This window comes from Taurulus bubalis (genome assembly GCF_910589615.1).
Source record: "Taurulus bubalis genome assembly, chromosome: 16".
Lineage (NCBI taxonomy): Eukaryota > Metazoa > Chordata > Actinopteri > Perciformes > Cottidae > Taurulus > Taurulus bubalis.
The window spans coordinates 4064767-4088812 of record NC_136604.1 but is presented as its reverse complement, the minus strand read 5'-3'; the positions used below and the strand labels follow the sequence as shown (position 1 = coordinate 4088812).

Here is a 24046-nt window from a genome sequence, read left to right as displayed (position 1 = left end):
TCACTCCATCCTAAACCACCCCCCTCCTTGTCTCTCCACCTTTAACCTTAATCTCCCTCATCACGTCCACCCCTCGTCCTTGCAACCCTCCACCATCCACTCCCTTGTTCATTGTGGATGTGCTGTGTGTGTGTGTTGCCCTCACCTCCCCCCACACCATCATTTTATCCATCGTCACTGCTCACTGCATCACCCAGCTGGTAGAGGTAAGACCACTAACTGACAGCATCCAACTGGCACTCGGGGTGCGGTTACACCACATGATTTAGTAGACTAATCAAATATGAATCTCTAATAATATTAGTACTAATCTGACCAGATGACGTAATAATTTATGCAGTCAGTTTATCGCAAAGGGTAAACGTTGTCTGGATTATTACTGATTCGAAAAATTCTTCTGTTTGAGATTTCCAGTTAGATCTCCATTTAAAGGGACAGTTTGGATTTTTTGAAGTACGGTTGTATTCGTTACTTCTCCCTATTAGTCGCTGTATTTACGTACAGTTTGGAGAAACAGACCAGCACGCAAAGCAATGTTCTGCTGTGGACGTATTTTAGAGACCGCTAAAATAATCCAAATCAGTTTAAGTGAACGCTATATTCAGAATAATTTCACCACTTTGCCTTGTCAGCAGACAGCCATTACCAGCTCTATGCTCTCTTCAGAGCCACAAATGAGAGCTGCTGGTCTACCGCTGCCTTCTCGGGATAGTTTGTTCGTGTTATGGTGGAACTTAAACACATAAAAATCACACAGTATTCCAAACTAACCGATGGAGGAAGCGGTCGATCAACGGCTCAAGTGTTCTGTGAGGCAAAATGACTGTTTCTTTCAAAGGAGTCTAGTGGCTTTGAAGAGAGCGTTGATCACCCATTCAACCCCACTTCAAAAGATTTGAACTATCCCTTTAAGATGGATATAATCTACATTATGGTCCAAAGCATGTGTCTGCCAACCCTGAGTGACAATGAAACTGAAATAAATCTGTTAGGAAACGTCCCTGTTGTGTAGGTTTGTTGACTTGTATTGGGCCTAGTCTAAAACTGAGACACGCTTCCCAGTAATGTTTCAGTCTCAGACTAGGCTTGATTGATGTCCTTGATAGCTGTCCTTTTGTATCACTTGTGGCTAGATGAGATTTGTTTATCCATGTAGTGATCAAGCAATCCGATTTCCTTCGGATGCATAAAGGAAAGCCCGTCACCTCACTAGAAAGTGTACCATATTTGTCCCTGGACTGAACGTAGTGGATTAGCAGCTCCCTCCTGTGTGGTAGATCCAGCTTTTTCTGATTAGCACAGCCTGGATGACACGCTGAAGGTGCAATATTGAGATATACAGAATTGTAAAAGAACTGTCCTGCTGTTCTTGATCCCCTGTTGAAATCAGATATTTGATAAATTCAAGAAAAGCCAGATGGCTAACCACCCACATAATATCTCAGTATTTTCCCACTTTCAAAATGTCACCCAGCTGTCAGAAACCCAAACCCAGCCCCCTCAAAACACTCTCTCCTCTCAATAATACTTTTTTCCAACTCTCCTCCCGTCCCCAGTTTCACGACAAGATGGACCCCCTGTTGGAGACCCTGGAGGGGGCGGTCCAGCGGCTGCGGCAGCCTCCCCCCGTGGCGGCGGAGGTGGAGAAGATCAGGGAGCAGCTGGCAGAGCACCGAGCCCAGGGGCTGGAGCTGGACAAACTACTGCCCAGCTTCTCCGCCCTCTGCGCCCGCGGAGAGGAGCTCATCGGGCGAGCCGCTCACGACGATCCGGCCGCTGAGGGTGAGAGCCTGGGACGGGTCTGACGTGTGCAGACAAAACAGACAAAAGACATTTTAAATGGCCACACAGTCCATATGTCACAACAGGATGAGGGATTTACACAAACACACATTTTAATAATTCATTTAAAGTTCACTCTTTTTTTGCACTGATGAGCCAAACAAACCGCTATATAACTAAACAGTGCTGCCAACTCTTTAGTGGGGGCCTATGACAGTTGGGATTTCATTTAAAATGGAAAAGTACTGGCTTCAACTGGAGCAAAACATCACACGATCAAATAAAACAGATGTCAGCAATCAGTGGGTCAGAAGACGGGGCAGGCGTCTGTAATCTGGGGGGAAAATATTATTGTTTTGGGCCCAAATCCAACTGGTTTGCTCACTGAACAGTCAACTGGCCAGTGTAAGCCACTGTGTTACTGGCACAGAGCCAGCGGGGCAGACCATATTTCTGCCAATGTTACCACGTGGTGAGACAAAACACACACACACGTCTTTGTTTTATTGACCTCTGAAGGACTCCATCGTCCACGCTTGGAGAAATTACAAAAGGCCTCTCTGTGCAGCGATAGTGGGAGTGGCCTGATGTGAGACTCAACTTGCCACTAGATGGTGAAATTCAGACAAAGAAAACATTATTATTGCTTTTCTTCACATGACATGAAGAATACCAAAGAAGTTATTCCCCCAGTGTTCCCAGTGTTGTCCCACTTGCTTTTCTTCAGCAACCTGTTTAAACTCAAACCCCTCTCTCCTCCAGCCGTTCGGACCCGCCTCCTGCGCCTGCGCTCCCTGTGGGACGAGATCCGGCAGCGGGCCGAGGAGCGGGAGGGAAAGCTCAACGACGTCTTGGACCTGGCCGGGAAGTTCTGGGCTGACGTGGCGGCGCTGCTGAGCACGCTCCGAGACTCCCAGGACATCGTGAAAGAGCTGGAGGACCCCGGCGTGGACCCTTCGCTCATCAAACAACAGATTGAGGCTGCTGAGGTATGGAGGGCACGAGGGGAGAAATGCAACTCTAGTGACGTTTTTTTGGTTTTAAACTACTCAACATCTCTCTGTCCTTCCTCCAGGCCATCAAGGCCGAGACGGACGGCCTGAGGGAGGAGCTGGAGTTTGTCAGGACCCTCGGAGCCGACCTCATCTTCGCCTGTGGAGAAACTGAGAAACCTGAAGTTAAGAAGACCATCGACGAGGTGAGAAAATTAAGTAAATTTGCTTCTGACGAGATCGGGGTTTTTTTGCGTTGACCCACTAACACGACTTCCCGTCCGTTTCCCAGATGAACGCTGCCTGGGAGGGCCTGGACCGGACGTGGAGAGAGAGGATGGAGAGACTGGACGAGGCCATGACGGCGTCCGTGCAGTATCAGGACGCACTACAGGTTTGTGCATCACGTCTGTAGTTAGCTGAGCCAGATCCAAAATCCGTGAGCGCTTTAGTGGTCTCACGTGATGCAAATGTTGTCCGGTTGATGTTGACGCAGTTCTTTCTGCATTTTTACAGTCTATGTTTGACTACCTGGACAATGCAGTGATCAAGCTGTGCGAAATGTCGACTGTGGGAACTGATCTGGGAACTGTAAAACAGCAGATTGAAGAGCTCAAGGTTTTTTTTACATTATCTTAACACGCTTTTTAGATACCCAGGCATCAGATATGTATGAAGATCTACAACAAACACTACTCCTCCTCTCCTCCTTTCATTCACCCCGAGCAGCATTACAAGGTGGAGGTCTACCAGCAGCAGATCGACATGGAGAAGCTGTGCCACCAGGGGGAGCTGCTACTGAAGAAGGTGTCCGACCATACTGACCGGGACATGATACAGGAGCCGCTGACTGAGCTCCGACACCTCTGGGAAAACCTGGGGGATAAAATCACCCACAGACAGGTAATGAAACCACATGTGGCATCGGTGATGCAGAGGAGGTAGTATCTGCATCGCTGAGCAAAAGGTTTCCCTTGGGAGTTAACGATGCTGGTCTTTGTCGCCATTCTGGAGGATCGCATGTGTTTGACAGCTGCCTCTCATTACAGTCTGAATATTTTAGTTCCTATTTATAAGCCTGAACCTCTGTCTCTCCTCCACCACAGCACAAGCTTGAGGGCGCCCTGCTGGCCCTGGGTCAGTTCCAGCATGCCTTGTCTGAGCTGCAGGCCTGGCTCAACCACACACACACCACTCTGGACACACAGCGACCAGTCAGCTCTGACCCCAAGGCCATCGAAATCGAGCTGGCTAAACACCACGTATGTCTCCGTTTTGTTACAAACTGAAAAAAAAAGGAAAAAAAGTTGATCTTGGTCCGGCTGAGATTGTAAAGTGAAGACAGATTGTTTCCTAAAGATAGTTTGACTCTTTACCGTTTGTGCTAATGAAACCTGTCGATGCCCTGTGGCCCTAATGTGGTTTATTTTATTCGGAAAGCCACACACAAGAATTGTCATTTTAGCTTCCAAAAACTAGCTCGTAATTAATTTCTTTCTCCCACCTCCATGTCCTAGGTTTTGCGTAACGACGTTCTGTCCCATCACGCCACCGTGGAGAACGTGAACGGCGCGGGCGCCGAGCTGCTGGAGTCCTCTCCCGGCGACGAGGCCAGCCACCTGAAGGACCAGCTGGAGCATCTCAACCAGGGCTGGGAGAGCCTTCTGCTCAAGACCCAAGAGCGGCAGAAGCTGCTGGAGGCCGCCCTGCACCAGGTACAGTGAGGAAGCAAAGTTAGAGCTTAGTGCTACTATATTTTCATGATACTCACACTGATTCATTTCTATTGCGCAGGCTGAAGGTTTCCATGGCGAGTTGGAGGAGTTCCTCCAGTGGCTGAGGAGGACGGACAGCCAGCTGTCCGCCGCCAAGCCGACAGGCGGCCTCCCCGAAACGGCCAGAGAGCAGCTACAGCAACACCTGGTAACAGAGAATCCCATCACACCTTTCTGCTCAGACTATCATCCTCTACACACATCCATACACCTTAAAGTCTATAATGGAAGACTTTATAAATGCAAACCCTCTAAGCCATTCACGTCTCTTCGGTATTTCTGCTTCATTTCTTATGGAAGTCACAAGTGAAAGATGATGTCCATGTGCAAGGAGCATTCCACATCTACTCACACAGAGACGTTTGGTACCTGGCGACTATGAATCTTTAATAGCTTCCATTGTTCCCAACCAGCCAGCGCGACACAACGACGCTCACTTTTTTAGGGTCGATTCACATTTTCCGTCCTCTCCGTCTGCAGGAGCTTCAGGCCCAGCTGTCCCAGCGAGCGGACCAGTACCACCGTCTGCTCGATCAAGGAGAGTCCATACTGCTGGCTCGCGGAGGAGAAGAAGCCGGACCCGGTACTACGCAGACCCAGCAGAATCTGGCCATGCTGCAGAACAAGTGGGCCAGCTTCAACACCAAGATGGACGACCGCAAGGTAAGACAGCGACACCAGGAGAGGTTTTAATCGACCCGACTTGTGTTTTCTCTCTGTCTTCTGATGATTTGTTGTTGTTGTTTTTACATTTTAAACTCTGAACCCATCCAGGCAAAGCTGGAAGAGGCCGTTTCCTTGGCAACAGGTTTCCAGACCTCTCTGCAGGACACCATCAACTGGCTGACCCAGGCTGAGCAGACCCTAAACATGGCGCAGCCCCCCAGCCTCATTCTGGACACCGTCCTCTTCCAAATCGATGAGCACAAGGTACCGGCCGTTCCTCAGCCACTAGAAACTGAAAGATGGCTCAATCGTTACATTTTTTTCCCGAACTCCTTCCGCACTCCCAGGTATTTGTGAACGAGGTGAACACCCACAGAGAGCAGGTCCTGGCTCTGGAGAAGGCCGGCTCTCAGCTCCGCTTTGCCAGCCTGAAGCAGGACGTCGTTCTCATCAAGAACCTGCTGCTCAGCGTCCAGGCCCGCTGGGACAAGCTGGTCCAGAGGTCACTGGACCGCGGGCGACACCTCGATGAGGCCCGCAAGCGCGCCAAACAGGTGCAGGACCGATATATTACAGTATAGGGGGATTAAATGCTGATGTTGTCCCATTAAGATCAACAACATGAAAATGAGAGATTTACATAAACGTTAACTTCAGGCCTTACTGTCTCTGCTATTGGTTGATAGCAGCTGTGTTTTGGAAATCTAAAGTTATACTGCACTAAAACTCATTCTTGGTGACACTGTCAGCTGAATTATGCAATTAACATAAACTGATTATAAATCTAGATTGCGAACATTTCATTTTTTAGGAAAGAGTTCAATTTATATTGACCTCTTTCCGCGAGAGAGAATGTATGTATTTAAATAACAAGCTCTGTACCTCCCTTCCTTCAGTTCCACGAGGCCTGGAGGAAGCTAACAGACTGGCTAGAAGAGGCCGAGAAAAGACTGGACTCCGAGCTGGAGATCTCAAACGAGCCGGACAAGATCAAAGTACAACTGGCCAAACACAAGGTACTGCAAGGCAGTTGTTGCGCACGCCGTTTTGTCTTTTTGTTGTGTACCGGTCTACAAATCTCTTTCTTCCTCTCCCTCGCTCCACCCGCCCAGGAGTTTCAGAAAGCCTTGGGGTCGAAGCAGCCGGTTTACGACACGACCGTGAGGTCTGGGAGGGCCATGAGGGACAAGGCTCAGCTGCCGTCAGACACCCAGAAGATGGACCACCTGGTGGGAGAGGTCCGCGACAAGTGGGACACCGTGTGTGGCAAGAGCGTAGAGAGGTAAAGGCAATGGACCTGGCTTTCCCCCAGCTATTCATTACAGATGTGAATGTGATTATTAACAGCCGTTTGTTTTCTCTCCTCTCTCCAGACAACACAAGCTGGAGGAGGCGCTACTGTTCTCTGGCCAGTTTGCAGAGGCTCTCCAGGCCTTGGTGGACTGGTTGTACCGGGTCGAGCCCCAGCTGGCTGAAGACCTGCCCGTCCACGGAGATCTTGATCTGGTGTCCAACCTCATGGATTCGCATAAGGTGCGTAAACAGAACCGTGCTCGCTGAACACGTACGAGTGGATAATAATGCCACCGACGGTTCTGAGTCTGACGCTATTGATGTCCGAAACCTGCAGGCGTTCCAAAAAGAGCTGGGTAAGAGAACCAGCAGCGTTCAGGCTCTGAAGCGCTCGGCCCGGGAGCTGATGGATACCGGCCGCGATGATACGGCGTGGGTCAAAGTTCAGGTTCAGGAGCTCAGCAACCGCTGGGATACGGTGTGCGCTCTGTCGGTCACGAAGCAAACCCGCCTCCAGCTGGCCCTCAAGCAGGTCAGAGATTCAAAATCCAATCATGCACAGGGCGCTACCAAAGCCCTCTTCCCGCCTCCTCACCAATCACCCTTTTCTCCATCAGGCGGAGGAGTTTCGCACGGCGATACAGGTCCTTCTGGAGTGGCTCTCCGAGGCGGAGCAGACGCTGCGTTTCCGCGGCGTCCTCCCCGAAGAGGCCGAGACTCTGCAGGCGCTGCTGCACACGCATCGCGACTTCATGGGCACCGTGGAGGAGAAGAGGACGGACGTCAACAAGGCTGCCGGCATGGGAGAGGGCATCCTGACTGTTTGTCACCTTGACTCCATCACCACCATCAAGCACTGGATCACCATCATCAGGGCGCGCTTCGAAGAGGTGAGCAGGTTTATTAATGACATCCTCGGTTAAATATTGTTTCCTCTTTTCAGCATTTTAGCTTTAGGGTTTGAGATTTGAAAGGACCTACATTTATCAGGGTTATTACGGTCATGAAAACCTGGAAAAGTCAAGGCATTTTAAAATGGTTATTTCCAGGCCTGGAAAAGTCCTTGAAAAAAAATTAAATCCCAAAAGTGTTGTAAAAGTCATGTAAATGTGTTATATTCATGTGTTCATGTCGTTCATTTACGCTGAGTTTGAAATAATTAATATGCTTTTAAAAGAGATGCTCAAAATTTAAGCAGGCATACATACAGGCATCTATATAAATGTTTATTCTTTTAATCAAACTATTGCCTCATTCATTTGTGTCATTTAAGGTTTACTGTATGCTTTGTATTCTCATTGTTAGTTTAAATACTACATTTACTCACTTTTTTATGTTCACACCCAGATGTTTGGTCATGTCAATTTGATTAAAAGTCATGAAAAAGTCATGGAAATCCATTGGTCAACCCTGATTTATTGACCTCTAGTTAACCTTTATTTAACTAAGGACATGTGACAAATATCATGACGAAAACGAGACAGAACTCTTCACATGTTAATCAGCAGCTTTCGCTCTACAGGTGCTGACGTGGGCCAAACAGCACGAGCAGCGGCTGGAGACGGCTCTGACCGAGGTGCTCAACAACGCCAACCTGCTGGAGGAGCTGCTGTCGTGGCTCCATTTCGCGGAGACCACATTGGTCCAGAAGGACACGGAGTCGCTTCCTCAGGACATCCCACAACTCAAAAACCTCATCACAGAACACCAGGTGGGCTTCACGGACTCCTCACTAAAAGCCCAAGCATGGTTTTGGGGCTTTTTAACGCATCACTTGGTAGAGTTGAACCTGCATTTGTTTGTGCTGTCCATTAACAGTTTGGTACACTTCTGGTACTTGTTGTTCTTAGATGTTTATGGAGGAGATGACGAGGAAGCAGCCGGACGTTGACAAAGTGACGAAGACCTACAAGAGGAAACCGGCTGAGCCTCCCAGCAGCCTGGCTGAGAGGAGAGGAGCCCGTAAGTCTCCTGTGTTTACCTTTTGACGCACAAATATTATCGTCTCCCGCTCTTTGACGGTAGCGTGGGTGCTCGCATTACAGCAGGTCCATCAGGAGGGGCGAGGATTCGTTAACTCTCTGCTTCCTCTGTAGGCAAACACCAACAGCAGCAGCAGCAGCAGCAGCAGCAGGCCGCCATGCAGCTCTCAGGAGGAAACCCACGACTCAACCAGCTCTGTGCCAAGTGGCAGCAGGTTTGGCTGCTGGCTCTCGACCGCCAGCGCAAACTCAACGACGGTCTGGACCGACTGGAAGAGGTGTCTTTTCTTTCTTTTGTCAAGACAACATGATTGATTGTGCTTAACTTTTTTTAAAGGAGTAGAAACTACAATTTTCTAAAGGGATCTAAATGGAAAAGCCTGATATAATAGAATGCATTATTTAATGCTGTAAATGTGGTTTCAATGGCTACACAGTTTATTATAGGAACTGAGGTTGAGCATCCAAAATTAGAAAAAAATAACTGCTAATGTAAGCCAAATGCGGTAACACAGTCAAAATGATCGGAAAACTAAAAAGCCAAAAATATCCCTTGTGATGCACTCGGGGTAAACCTACATTTAGTTATGTACCAGTTCTGATCAAAGTAAAATCCCATGACAGCAACATTCAGAATCACATTCTTTCTGTCACGGTGCCATGGAGAGTGTCACAGAACCGTCTGCATTGTCCGTTTCCAGCTCAAGGAGTTTGCCAACTTTGACTTTGATGTGTGGCGGAAGAAGTACATGCGCTGGATGAACCACAAGAAGTCGCGTGTCATGGACTTCTTCAGACGCATCGACAAGGACCAGGATGGAAAGATCACACGGCAGGAGTTCATCGACGGCATCCTGGCATCAAGTAGGTTCATGGGCGACGATGGATTAGGTCAGTGGCTCTCAAACTGTGGGGCGCGAAGGTATTGCAGATGGGGAGCGGGTAGGAAATGCAGAATTTGTTTTTCTTTTTTTTTATAATCCTTTAGTTATTATCTTAAATAGATATCCAATGCAAAACAGGTTAATTGCAGCCACAATAAGCCATTTTGTTTGCCAAATATTAGTTATTTTTTGCACAGATATAACTTTATTTGCATTTTTCTAACAAAGTGATTAAACACATTATTAGTTTTTGTCTGATGGAGCAATCTGCTTTAATTGAAAGGGATTGCAATTTTCGTTATTCTATTATTTGAAAAAGCACGGATGGAAGAGTCACAAAAAGTTATTTCAATAAAAATTCTGCATGGACCATTTTGCTACAATGTGTTGGGGCGGTGGGGCGTGACAGAAAAAGTTTGAGAACCACTGGATTAGGTGTATATCTGGTTGGCGGGTCTTGTTTTGACATAAAGACATTAACTGTATTCCTGCTGTCCGTGTGTGCAGAGTTCCCCACCAGTAGGCTGGAGATGACAGCCGTGGCAGACATCTTTGACAGAGACGGAGACGGTTACATCGACTACTACGAGTTTGTTGCTGCTCTGCACCCCAACAAGGACGCCTACAGACCCACCACCGACGCCGACAAGATAGAGGATGAGGTAAGAAACGGTTACTAGCCCCCGGGACCAGTGAGCCGTTTGGATGCCTGGTGAGAGGTCTTGGGGATTAATGAAGTATATGTTTCGTTACGTTCACTGACGTGCTGCTCGTTGCTCTGCAGGTGACCCGGCAGGTGGCCCAGTGTAAATGTGCCAAGAGGTTCCAAGTGGAGCAGATAGGAGAGAACAAATACCGGGTAAGTTCAGCTCAGTCTCTGGTCCAGTCTGTTATTTAGAGAGCAAATTACAAACTGTAATGTAAACTAAAGGAAATGTTCATCTTCATTGCAATTAATTTATTTGGAAATGTTAACAGACCTGGGTCAAAACGGATTTGCAAAGAATATTTGGCCTTTTTCTTCTTTGTGCTCAGATTAGCAGTATACATTTGGGTCTGATTTGTTTTGACAGCTCCTTGTTGCTAAAATTTAATTAATTATCAATAGAACAAATGGAAGTAAATATTTAGTCCATAGCTCTGCTGTACATTTACAAAGAACAATGCACTTTAACACTCTGGTTCTGAACCTGTGTTCTCCTGTTGGACCCAGGTCTGATTAATGGACGGTTCATTATTAACTGGCTGTTTTCACCATTTAACTTCTCAACATAACTTCACAGCGTTTGTGTGTGTGTCCATCTCACATCATGATGTCATGGTGTATTAATAACTGTCTGTATTGTAACATATCATGACATGTCATAACATTGATATACCGTGTTTATAACTAATCTCACAGCCTTCTTTGTCATCACCAAAACATTAACAACGCCATGTAAATGTTTCTGCATAGAACCCCGCTGGGCTGCTGGGTTCAGTACTTGGAAGTCAAACTGTTCTCACTTCACGGCACCACTGAGCTACTTTAAATTAAATCAAATAGTTCCAACCTGAAAGCTCACAGAAAAGTCTGGGGATCATTTAGAAGATTACAGGCTCATGATCTAGTCCCGTTATAAAGGAGAGGGCCGCCTCGAGGGCTAATGTCTCCAACACTAGCGCCACATTGTAGATTGCTAAATAGCAAGACACATAAGAGGTAACATATATATGTTTCATTTGAGGGTGAACTGTCTCTTTGAAGCCTTGAAAAATACAAATTTGTATTTGAAGACCCCGTTGGCCAAAAAGAAAATCCTCATCAAATACAACCCCAGGAGGGTTCAGGCCTCGTTTCATTGTGTTGGATTAATAAAGTGAGTCCAAAGGCTGCAGCACCTAGTGGATGTCCATCACTACACTGCTACAGAATGTCATGATGTCTAGTGTCTGACTGCAGGACACTGGAGACACTAATCCTACCAACTAGTTGTTCTCACATTGGTTGTGCGTCTTGTCTTTGCTCATGTTTTCTTGTCTGGCTTCACTCGTTATCTCTACCTCCATTTGTCCGTCAGCTGGCACTTCTGTTCAGCACATAACATCATAACTTCATAACATCATAACATCCACAGTCATTCATGTTCACGGCATCTTTTCGCTCACACAACTAATTCTAAACTCAAGTAACAGATGCACAAGCGATGAACAGTGTCTTTAAAAGTTCTTGTCCACACATAAATGCTACACATCAGTTACCAGGACATGTTGGTTCACTCTGGCTCTGTTTCTGTCTCCTTGTGTTCCTGTGCTCCGTGTCTGCTGGATTTATTGTAGTTCTTCCTCGGAAACCAGGTAAAGTGCCGCTGCTGTGATGGGACGTGTGGAGTCTGCTCGCTGCCCTCTCCACCAAACAGAGTGCTGTCCCTTCTGCTTTCCATATCCAATAATGACATGAAAACAACATGGCGGAAGCACTCAGTGGTGGCTTTGCGGCGAGGGAGCAGGCTTCACCGTCCAGTCCGGTTCCTGCTGTGATTTGTTTGGTGTTGAGAGTGACAAATTGCGCAATGTGAAGGCCGGCGCCAGCGACATGGCTGAAGTGGTAGTTAGTGGGAAGGGGATGTATAGTTGGCTGTGGACTGAAGCTGCCTGAGATGCAGAAGGTTCCTCTGTGGAGCTGTGCTTTGCTCGGCGGTTTGAATGCAACTTAAAGATGCAAACATAGCAGTGATTTCTTCTGGTCATGGTAATGCTTGTGATTGGGTGGCTGGGCAACCGGGCTGAGAATCATCAGATTGACTATTCAGTGCATGTTTTGTTCTGTTATTGCATGAAGTAGAATAGAGTCTGTTGAGATGTGTGATTCAATCATATTCATCTATCAAATACTATTTTACTCACTGACTTTGTATTTGTCTGGTTCCCTCTCTCTTCTCTCCTCTTTCTCTCTCTCCTCCCGCTCTCTTTCTCCTCGTTCTCTCTCTTCTCTCTCGTTCTCTCTCTTCTCTCTCGTTCTCTCTCCTCTCTATTTTTCTCTTCTTTCTCTCTCTCCTCTCTCTCTCTCCTCCGTCCTACTTTTCCTTCCTTTTCTATCTGTCCATTCTTTCCATTCCGTTCACTTATCTCTTGCCCTCTTTCCTCCTCATCTTCCTCCATCCCTTCCTCCTCTCATTTCCGTCTCCCCTCAGTTCGGTGACTCTCAGCAGCTGCGTCTGGTGAGGATTCTGCGCAGCACGGTGATGGTGAGAGTCGGAGGAGGTTGGATGGCTCTGGATGAGTTCCTGGTAAAAAATGATCCATGCCGAGGTGAGTGGTGGTTACTCACTTACGCACGCGCGCGCGCACACACACACACGCACACACACACGCACAATCATATCTTCTTCTTTCTTCTGTCTTTCTTTTTTTACATTCACATACATTCACTAGAGCCCGACTGAAAGTGACTTTTTTTTTTTTTTACATAAACCTTTTAGGAAATACATTTCCTAAATTTGGTTCATACACACACGCCCAAGTTTGGGGTCACCCAGACACATTTTCAGTTTTTTCGCAATTTCTCTCATGGAATATCCTTAATTTCTAAGAACAAGAACAGACTGGTTAGTTTCACATGAAAGTTCTCTTTTTCTGGCCATCTTGAGAATATAATCTAACCCACACATGTGATGCTCCAGATGCTCAACTAGCTCAAAGGAAGGCCGTTTTATAGCTTCTCTCACCAGCAGAACTGTTTTTAGCTGTGCTAACATGCACATGCACAAGGGTTTTCTAATCATCCATTAGTCTTCTATGCGATGAGCAAACACAATGTACCATTAGAGCACTGAGTGATAGTTGCTGGAAATCGGCCGCTATACACCTATGTAGAGATTTCATTAAAAACCAGACGTTTCCACCTAGAATAGTCATTTATCACATTAACAATGTATAGTGTATTTCTGATTAATTTAATGTTATCTTCATTGAAAAAAACAGTGCTTTTCTCAGAAAAATAAGAAAATTTCTAAGTGACCCCAAACTTTTGAACGGTAGTGTACATGTTTGACTTTTTACAGTTGAAAATAAAAAGTACTAAATAGCAAACAACAAGGGGGTCCGGTCCCTGAGTCGCTGCAGCCTGATTGGACGGCTCATCTCTGGAAACTGTTGGAATGAAACAAAGCATCATTACGTTCTGGCAGAATCTCCTCCTAAATCATGACGTACGATGGATACCGCTTATAGTGATCACACTTACAGTGATCCACCGTTTAAACGGCACGGATCGATCGGTCAGCAGCTGGTTCACTCCTCTCTCCAGTGTTCCCTTCAAGTGCCGTCTACATTTGGTGTCTTTGTTCCTCTCTCCATCTCTTGTTCCTGAGCCCGTCCTCAGGAGGTCGCCATCTCACCCTCTCACACGTTTTAATCCTGTCCACGCTCGGCCCATCCTCGCTCCCCTCTGTCTTAATGATTTCCTTCTCCTTTAAATGAAACGGTAGTATTGCATGGTGCATGGTCCTCAGTTCTCTCCCTCATCCTCCCCCTCTCTCTCTTCCTCCCTCCCTCCTTCCCCTTTTCTCTTTCCCCAGTGCAACATCCAGGACTTAAGATTCTCCGCTCCGATTCCAGTAGCTCCATCTCATCTCGTATAGGTTGGACTTCTCCTCTATCTCTTACGCTTTCCCTCTCTCCTATCTGCCTGTCTTCTCATCCGCCCTCCTTGCCTGTTTTCTTTTTCTGTTTCTCCTGAACTCTCTCTTCTAGATTTCTTCTTGCTCTCTGTCCCATCATCTCCAACTGCTCTTCTTCCTCTTGTCTGATTTGTTGGTTTGGCCTTGTTCTTGCTGACTGATCACCTGACTAACGTTGTGTCTCCCACTGTTCTGCGCTCCTGACCCCCAGCTGTTGTCGCTCATGCAAGCTCTGATATCCTGACCTGTCTTTCAAAACACTTTTCAGGGGTCACTGAGAAGTCCCGTGTGTGTGTGTGTGTGTGTGTGTGTGTGTGTGTGTGTGTGTGTGTGTGTGTGTGTGTGTGTGTGTGTGTGTGTGTGAGCATGCCGTTATTTCACATTGTCTCTTGTGTCTCTTAGTGACAGTCACTCCTGGCTATTTCTGCTGTCGAGGTATCTACACTTTCTCTCTCTGCTCCTCTCTCACTCATCTCTTTCACGCTCCATCCGTTCGTCCTGCTGTCAGTCTCCATCTTTAACCAAAGCGCTCCTCTATGTGTCCATATATATTTATATATATGTGTGTGTGTACCGTTTCTAACTGGGGTGTGTGTGTCTAGGCATTGATATCAGTCTTGCCACATGTTTGCGTCACGCTTTCTCTCACTCAACAAAGCAGGGTTTGGCCAACCCCCTGGTCTTTATCGTCGTTACTGTATACTACTTTTGATTACTCTTTATATATTATGAATTCAAGACGAGGACTTTTACAATAAAAGAAACACAGATGGAGATGCTCAGCAGCAAAGAAGTCCTAGTGTATAAAACATAAAAGATAATGTTGTATAGTTGTGTTTGCATGTTAAAATGAGCACCACTTGCATGTATTCTAGTTCCCTGGTGTCAGTGAAGCCAGCATTCCTATCCGTGCTGCTCAGGGACATGAGTGTAAGACCTGGGCGTGGCCAGCCCGGGTTTCTAATAACGCTGGCTTCCAACGTGGCTCCTTTAAATGCGATGGCTGGTTGGTGGGACGCACAATTACAGGGTGCACCTGGCTCGGTGGCGTTGAGGGGGGACGTAATTGCAGGGTGCACCCGTTTAACGGACCGGCCTTGCTGTTGGGTTGCTAGGTGACGGCGGCCATGAGGCTCGGAGCTGCACTGCTGCTTCGGCTAACTGCAGCCTTCTCCTCCTCCCTCTTTTTCTTCTTTTTATTTTCTTTCACTCCTTTCATTTTGTTTCTCTTCCATCCTTCCTCTCTGGATCTCTGCTCTCTCTCTCTCTCTCTCTCTCTCTCTCTCTCTCTCTCTCTCTCTCTCTCTCTCTCTCTCTCTCTCTCTCTCTGTGGCTGGCTTCTCCAGGCTTGTTGTCGTCTGCTGGGGCTGCTGCACTATTCTCTGTACGGGAATGCTGCCGAGTGTCTTTTTGAAGAAGGGAGAACCCTCCTCTTAGCATACACCGGGCATGACCTCCACGCGTATTTATACACATGCTGTGCACGCGCAGCACAGCTGAATGGAAACGGGAGACCGTGTCTGAGGAAGGAGAGAAGAGAGGCTGTGCTTTTTGCTCCATCCACCCTCGGATGTTTTTAAAGCAAATACGCAATGAAAGTGTGCACGTCACTCTGGAAATATATTTGTTGACAAAACCTGGGAGACACTTGCCATTGCTGAACAGAGTGATTCAACATTCAGGAAAAATGTGCTTATCAAACTTCTCATTTAGCATTTCCTTCATTGGTTATTTTCCCTATTTGAAAACAAGCTGGCACCCACAACAGCATGACAACCGTGTGACAGTAGCTCAGTGAGCGCAGGAAACATGTACCAACTATTTCTTGTGCCGTTGTTTTAGCTGTAGACCGTCAGTTATCACATGAGGTCTGATGTGACATGCCGTCTGTTAAATGACTAAATATATTGAACAAATGACATGAGATTGTTTAAAAAATGAAAATCATCCTTATCTAGAAATCACAACACACTTGAGTTCTCAGCATTCAGTTATGAGCTTTAACTCCTGGGAGGAACACAGATGTTCTAAAGTGTGGAACTATTCCTTTAGTGATGCAATCAGCGCTCTGTTAGCTGCGTCTTATTTCTGTAGTGCAGAATAATGGTCCCTGGCGGTGGACAGTGAGGCCAGCGGGGCGTTGGCCGGTGAACGGTGTGCAGCGATGGCGGTGTGTCTCCAGGCCGCGGACGACTCGCTGCTTCCGTTGCGTATGGAGCTGCTTTCACCTCGCCCTCTAAAACGCCACCAATCCGCCCTCACGACCCTCTGAGCCCCTCCACCCAAACATCCGCCCCGCTCACGTGCACTCTCAAGACTCTGATGTCTGCAGCCAAGGAAGCACCGACTCTCTCCCTCACTCTGCTCGCCCCCCCTCCCCATTGGAGAAAGCGCGTGAGCCGACATGAAGGCAGCGACTCATTTGTGTCTCCCGTCTGTTTCTCTTCAGCTCGCGGCCGCACCAACCTGGAGCTGAGGGAGAAGTTCATCCTCCCTGAAGGAGCGTCTCAGGGCCTGGCCGCCTTCCGCTCCCGAGGGCGACGCTCCAAACCGGGCTCCCGCAACGCCTCGCCCACCCGCTCCTCCTCCTCGGCCTCCCACAGCGGCGCCTCCCTGCCCTCCGCCCCCTCCACCCCCGCCACGCCCACGGCCTCCGCCTCGTCCAGGGTAAGAGTCTGACGTCTACACCTTTTAGAGTTGAGGGCCGGATTTATCTTGATCGACTTCCAAAGGATTCAGACGTCTTGAATCCACTTATTTCAGGAGTTTTTTTTATCATCACGCATTGATAGGCTTCTCTGCATCATTACATTAATGACAGGAATAGGAATTGTACTACAGTGTGAATCAGAGACAACCAACCTTCACGTTATCTAGTACAGTGGTTCTCAAATGGGGGTACGTGATTATTTTTTTTAAACCCATTTTAAATTAGCATCTATTCAAAAATGGATGCTAATTTTATATGAAGTGTTATATAATAAGTGTTCAATCAAATATAAGTGTATGTTCATGAACTGCATTGTATATGTTCTATATTGAATCAGACACTGATGGGGGTGCATCACTGAAAAAAGGTTGAGAACCACTGATCTAGTACATAAAGCATAAATAACTGGGGTTTGAAAGTTGTCTTGACGTGAATACCAGCCATGGTTTATGGGAACATCTCAAACTCTCTGTGTTCTCACTAAGATCAAACACAAAAATCAAAGATGAAGCAAAGCCAACGAGTTCTCATCTTCTTCATTAGTACTTCCATGACTGTGAATACTGCAAGAAAATAATATCCATACCTTAAACATCATTTATGAAATTCATCACTCAGTCACAGATTAAAGGGGATCTCCAACCATTTCACGCATCAAACTACTAAAGGTTGCATAGCTGCCGGCTCCAGGACGTAGCCACACACACACACACACACACACACACACACACACACACACACACACACACATGCTCGTTGTTTCAACCAAACGACATGTAGCCTTGTTGTCGATTAGTCATTTGTCTGTTTGTCATCCGATTACCGTGTAAAGACATTCCTGTCAGTGAGTGTTTGTGAGAGAGAGAATGCACTAGGGTGACTGTGTGTGTGTGTGTGTGTGTGTGTGTGTGTGTGTGTGTTTATGTTACACATTGTTCGGTTGTTGTCATCCTACTGTTGTTGTTGTCGTCAAAAATCACCACATCATTAACTGTGATATTTTATTTTTTGTTCTTGTTTCTTTGTTTTGTCTTTCATCTTTTCCCCTCGTTCCTGTCATTCCTGCTGACCTGCCTTCAAAAAAAATGGACAAAAAAAAAATTCTGCATTGTTGGGATCTGTTTAAAAAAAAAAAATGAAAATTGCAAATCAAATCATCTGCTCTGACACAATAATACACTGCGCTGCACTTCCTCGCTATCCAACCGCTCCTTCCCTTCCCTCCCTAACTCCTCACTCCTTCATTTGCTTCCCCCGTTTGCTCTCCTCCTCCTTATCCTCCACACTTCCTTCCTTCCATCCTTCCTTGCTCCCTTCCTCCCTTCAGTCCTCCCATACTCACTCGCGTGACTATGCCAAGCCCTGGCTGGCACACAGTAAAACTCCAACGCCAACCAAGTGCCACTGCTGCCCAGACCTCGGTCACGACCACACCACTCCTGGGCACGAGGTAACACACTCACCCCACCCACCCACCCCCCGTCCCACCCCCCGTCCCACCCGACCCACCCCACTGAACGCGCTAATGCACTAACGCACCCACCGCCCGTAGAAAGGTCTGCAGCTGTGATGTGAAGACTTGAACCTGCAGTTTTAATGGTTTCATGTTTGGGTTAAACGTCGTCTCTTGAGGGTTGAAATGTTCCAGTAAACACAATGTGCAGAACCTGCAAGAGGATATATATATATATATATATATATATATATATATATATATATATATAGTGTGTGAATGATATTGATGTTACTGAACGGTTTTGACTGGGAAGGAAGTTTAAGGTTTGAGCGGACGTTCAATTCAGAAGCAAATATAACGAAATGTGTCTTTTCAAATTTTTTTTACTAGGATTTTGTCACTACAAACATTTTATGTAGAGTTGAAACAATTGGTTGATTTTTATTTATTTTTTTAATGTCAAAGAAATCACGGCAGCATTTTTTTATTTTTTTTATTGCTTAATTCTATAATCTATATTTGTACAACAACACTAAATGATAATGTGACTACAGAGAATTATCACTTGTTTTGCTGCAGACTAAACTGAGTCAGTTTGGGTTTTTGACTGTTAATATAAACGGTTTGATGAGATCACCCTGAGACTATTTAGGAAACTGAAATCACTAATCAAGAAAATAATCAGAAGATGAATCAATAATTAAAATAATCAATACTCTCTTCAATGTAGGAAAATAATTGAACACAAAGTGTTCACAGTGAAGTCGATCATTTGTTTGGTTCTGTGTGTTCATTGGTTGTTAGATTCTAGTGTCTACGACGTGCTGTCTGTTTGTTTTGGAGCGACGTGATGAGGTCACATGACCTCCAGAGTCCTGTTGGCCTTCACCTGATAACCGTTCTCCTGCAGGGGGCGACGTCGGGGTCCAAACTGAAGAGGCCCACCTTCCACTCCAGCCGAGGCTCGCTGACCGGAGAGAACGGAGGAGCGATGCACTCCTGCAAACCGGCACGAAGCGGTGAGACTCCTGGAGACGCGTTCCACGTCCGTGCACATTAAAAAAGAGTTTATCGCTTTATTAGCTGATCGTCCTTCACATGCCAGCAGCTCAGTGGGGCTTTGAGCCAGAATGTTCTCCATGGAAGAGCATGCTCCTCTCACTTTAGTAGATTGCATAGATGCTGTGTGAGATGATGCAAAACCAATAGGATTCATCCTCTGGAGACCATGATTGTCTGTTCAAACTCTCCTGAGAAATCATCTGATATCTGTTCAGACATTCCAGTCTGGATTAAAGCTAAACATTACGGTGCAATGACTTCCAACCTTCGTGTCATTCATTAGAAACAAATGCTCTGTGTATGACAGAACAAAGACATCATTTGCACACAAAAATGTTTAACTGTTCTTCGTCCGTCTGCCCTCCAGATCCGAAGCGCGGGGCGTCCACAGCCAGCGGGCCGAGCAGCCGAGCCGGCAGCCGGGCGGGCAGCCGGGCGGGCAGCCGGGCCAGCAGCCGGCGCGGCAGCGACGCCTCGGACGCGTCCGAGCTGCAGGACGCTCGCTCCGTCTGCTCCGACGCCTCGGACACCCCGCGGCGGCCCGGGGCCAAACCCTCCAAGATCCCCACCATCTCCAAAAAGGCCCCCAGCCCAAAGAACCCGCCGGGGCCTGCGAAGAAATAGCTCCAGCCACAGAGAAGCTGAGAAGCGTTACCGTCGGCTGCTCTCGTCGGCCATCTTGAGTGAACAAACCCTTCAGCCTGAGATCCATCCACGGGGCTGTGTGGAGTTTGTCCACTGCGACTGATATATCCAGGGGAAAGGAGGAGATGGATAGGATGAGTGAATCTCCTTCTCACTCTTTCCCCGGTCTCCTAAACGGACTGAAAACCTGCACAACAGGAGTAGAGCTCTGGTCTGTTAGTCCGGGCCAGAATCCGTGGGGTCGAACTGGACTTTTCCCCCATTTTGCCTTCCAGTCTCCTGCTGCGTCTTTCTGCGTCCCCACCAGCGTGGAGCCAACACCAAGGGACCTGGCGTGATGCTGCCTTACTCAGTCGCTCTCTCCGGATCGGACAGAGCGACTGCTTTACACCACAGTGACACACAAATACACACAGGGAGTGGGCCGCGCCGCCGCGCCGCCGCGCATACGAAGACTTAAACACACAAAAATGACATTCAAGAATTTTTGCCTCAGCGGTGGGTTTAAAAAGAAAATATGCAACGACCGCCATGTCGCTTCCTCCGGACCGATTGGCGAGAAAAAGCGGTCACCTCAGCAAATCTGCTAAAAGCAGCCAGGAGGCAGGAGACGATGTCCGACACACACACACACACACACACACACACACACACACACACAGGCTAACCTCAGACTCTGAGGGTCGGTGCTGCTGCTGCAGCGGAGGACAAACACTCTCACACTGAGACGCCGCGCAGCAGACTCCTCCCGACCGCTGGAACGCTGCGATGGGCCTGGAGTGCATTTCAGTGAAGGGCGGTGTGGTTTTGGAAATCACAAACTGGCAACAGAAAGAAGAGTTTTTCTGGCGGCGCGCTCGGCTAACGGCACATTACTGACAATATACGACATGTGAAACCTAACCCGGTGTTCGACAACCAGCATGCACTAATTGTCTCTTCCTCTGCAGTTCCACCTTAATGTCTACGCAGCACACACACACACACACACACGGTCTGAAACACACACGGTGGTGTGTATCATGTGTGTCATTGTTACAGGAAATGATAGAGGTCGTTGACTTGAGTCACTGTATGCAAAAAAATATTAATTTGCGAATGTCAGTTTTGTTTTTCTTCTGGTTGTTTTCTGGTTAATTTATAATCCAGTTGTACTTCTTGTTATTTGGCTTGAAAGAAAAATCTATTTATTTTTCAGTGTCTTGTCATATCACCTTTCGCGGAGAGTGATTTAGTATTATGGTTAAAGAAATTGAGTTCTTTTGTACCAAGGATAATGTCCGCCCGGCTCTCTAACATACTCGTGTGAGTTTCTACTTCATTGTAGCTTTTCATTATTCACTCGGTCGCTGACTCTGGTGGCAACCTTGTTTGTTTGTTTTTCTTTTTCATTTCTTTTCTTTTTTTTTTGCTAATGACTACAATTCCCAGACCATGACCAAAGGGGTTTGCCCTTCATGTGTAGAGAGAACTACAAATATGAATGACAAGGAGAGCTGGGCGCAGCGGGCCAATGAGAGCAGGTTTCCTCCCTCATGTCCCGCCCCCAGCGTCTCTTCTTCTAGGCTTTTTTTCAAATGCCCGTCACTGACGGGACCGAGTTGTATCCGTAATCTCAGCCTGAGAGATGAAGTTTAGGAAAAACAAATGAAATTACAGTAAGAAAGACATCTTAAGGTGATTTTTATTTATTTATTGTCTCTCGGAGTCCTCGGCCTTTTGATGCTGCGCTCTGTGTGACGGGAACATGGAGGAGGGGTTACGACGAGTCAATGGTGTACAACTAAAAACTAAAATTATAAACATGTTTGTTCTGTTTTTGTATTAAAAAAATATGCTTGCAGTAAATTCCTCTTGTTTTTGATATTTTGTTCAAATCATCTATGGATGTGTGTGTGTGTGTGTGTGTGTGTGTGTGTGTGTGTGTGTGTGTGTGTGTGTGTGTGTGTGTGAATGTTGTTTATAAATGTGGGTAATACTAGAGCTTAAGTGGTTGATTCTTAATAATTGATTAATTGTTGAAGTAATTTAACGCAGCTAGAAGCTGATTTTCTTCCTCTGATAATAAGTTGTTTGTTTCTTGGAGTGTGAGAAAAACCAGGTCTTTGAATGCATCTCTGGGAACTTGTGACTCTTTGGAGACGGCCAAGAAGAGTGAATGTGTGTCTGTCATTTCTTCATTGACAGAATATGTATTTTATTTCACAGCAGTTGATCAGTAGCCTGAGTGTTGCTGTGTTTTTGAAAGTGTGAGGGATTTTTATTTTTGATATATTTTAGTGTTTAGAAAGACATGTTTTATGTCAGTGGAAAGTATTTCAGCATGATTGTTTTTATAATCTGTGTGTGTGTGTGTGTGTGTGTGTGTGTGTGCGTGCATCGCTGCCCTCAGGACTTTTTACCGAAGGATTTTTGCATGATTATTGCCTTTTTAATTATTTTGTATTGTCATTTTGAGGCAAACTAGTATCTTCTTTTTTTATTAGACTTGTTTCTTCATGTAGGCGTATGCATGTGAATATGTTTATCATGTCTGAATAGATTCCATTGAGCTGAATGGTTGTGTTTCCAGCCCCGTCGCTCCTGCGTGACAGACCACAGACTCAGAGGACGTTTCTAGGTAATTACAGATCAGCTCATCTGATCAACCCTCACACACTGGGTGTGTGTGTGTGTGTGTGTGTGTGTGTGATAATAATAATAATAATTAGAACTCTAAGGTCTCGTTCCCGTCTGGCTCTCAGTTCACGTGTCCAGGCAGAGAGGGAGTGTTTGAAAATAACTGTAGTCGTGTTTATTCGGTGGTTCCACCGGAGAGGAGGAGGTCTGCGTCCAGCTGTGGTTTCACACTCGTCTTCTGTCCTCCCTGCTCTCCATCTGATGACCGGCATCCTCCTACTGTACTTTTTCATTTCATCCAGCGGGGTTTATACGGCTTCAAGGGCACTGGGCTCCCCTTTCCGTTCACTCGCCTTGAACTCACTCCCTCTCTGTTCTTTCACCTCCTCCTCCTCCTCCTCCTCCTCCTCCTTCATCTTCTCTCACTCCTCACCATTATCAGGCGAAACCTCCCGAAGTTGCAGACGTGCGAAGGAAAGAAAAACAAAACGGGCAGAGCGTTAATTCCTGGCATTTGGGCCTCGCCCTCTGGGCCCGGACAAGCTGGTGGTGTGGTCCGTGTTATTCATGCCTCTCAAAGTGACCACAAGCAGCAGGCCGCGTTTGAAGAAGAGAGCACACAAACACGGGCCGAGCCCACGACTATATTTGAGTCATTTCTTCCCTCCGAGGCCGGCTGCTATAAACGCACATGGGTGTGCGTTGGGAAGGAGCTCGGCACTAATGAACGGCTCAACGGGAAGCGCTGTGAACGCGATGAGCGGCCAGAAGAGTTTAATGTCGGAGTCACGCGGCCGTTTGTTTCGGCGATTTTTGAGATTGTAAAGCTTCAGCTAGAGGTAGAGAGGTGATCAGATCTCATACTGAAGTAAATGTTTCAATATATTGTGTAAATAAATTACAAACATGGACTGAAAATGGAAAATGGAGGTTCTAGTTGGCAGGCTAACGCTAAAGCAAAGTTAGCAACTTATTGCTAATTAGACCAGAATAATGTTCATAACATCCACATCTTCACGTGTTTGTTCTGAAATAACCTTTAACTTCATAGTGTCCACTGAAAAAACAATTTGGGATAAATATTTTTATGTTTTGTCAAATAACTTAAGTAATATGAACTAGCTGACGTTTTTATGAAGAATGTTAGCTTTAGCGTAGCTCTGAGCATTAAGTGTCCTGAGACGCCAAAAATAAGAAAAAATAGTTGAAAAATAAGATGAGAAGTAAAACAAATAAAGTTAGAATTTATTTTATAAACTCATTTGTAGTAAATTTAAAAAACTAAACTTTTTTTAAAGAACTGTTAAGTGAAACATGTTAAGATTAATGTTTATTTTTAGACTTGTTTGAATGATTGAAGTTATATTTTTGCCTTAAAGTTTGATATCTAGAGACTTTGACTCATGAGTTACTGACTGCTGTTTAACGGGGCGGCCGGCCACTTGACGTACTTCCCGCCAAGCCGCCTGAGACTCGACGTTGAGTCGCTATGAAAGGAAGCAGTCATGAGAAGATGAAA

The 24046-nt window shown here is 46.4% G+C and overlaps 1 protein-coding gene across 1 annotated transcript in view; it reads left to right on the top strand.

The window, feature by feature from the left end:
• macf1a (microtubule actin crosslinking factor 1a) overlaps positions 1-21750 on the top strand; it is a gene marked incomplete at its 5' end in the record, with an annotated part of 106550 nt that extends 84800 nt beyond the window's left edge. Inside the window, 31 exons of the mRNA XM_079232000.1 lie at positions 1557-1782; positions 2545-2771; positions 2858-2980; positions 3067-3168; positions 3291-3392; positions 3504-3677; positions 3881-4036; positions 4292-4489; positions 4569-4697; positions 5030-5212; positions 5324-5479; positions 5563-5769; positions 6112-6231; positions 6328-6497; positions 6589-6748; positions 6846-7040; positions 7126-7398; positions 8031-8219; positions 8359-8481; positions 8631-8768; positions 9192-9354; positions 9882-10036; positions 10159-10233; positions 11694-11711; positions 12548-12665; positions 13934-13996; positions 14438-14470; positions 16485-16702; positions 18073-18195; positions 19112-19220; positions 19631-21750. Coding sequence (XP_079088126.1) covers positions 1557-1782; positions 2545-2771; positions 2858-2980; positions 3067-3168; positions 3291-3392; positions 3504-3677; positions 3881-4036; positions 4292-4489; positions 4569-4697; positions 5030-5212; positions 5324-5479; positions 5563-5769; positions 6112-6231; positions 6328-6497; positions 6589-6748; positions 6846-7040; positions 7126-7398; positions 8031-8219; positions 8359-8481; positions 8631-8768; positions 9192-9354; positions 9882-10036; positions 10159-10233; positions 11694-11711; positions 12548-12665; positions 13934-13996; positions 14438-14470; positions 16485-16702; positions 18073-18195; positions 19112-19220; positions 19631-19887 — 4683 coding nt within the window. The 3' untranslated portion in view covers positions 19888-21750. The remainder of the gene's footprint in view (positions 1-1556; positions 1783-2544; positions 2772-2857; positions 2981-3066; positions 3169-3290; positions 3393-3503; positions 3678-3880; positions 4037-4291; positions 4490-4568; positions 4698-5029; positions 5213-5323; positions 5480-5562; positions 5770-6111; positions 6232-6327; positions 6498-6588; positions 6749-6845; positions 7041-7125; positions 7399-8030; positions 8220-8358; positions 8482-8630; positions 8769-9191; positions 9355-9881; positions 10037-10158; positions 10234-11693; positions 11712-12547; positions 12666-13933; positions 13997-14437; positions 14471-16484; positions 16703-18072; positions 18196-19111; positions 19221-19630) is intronic.
• Positions 21751-24046: the final 2296 nt, after the last annotated feature.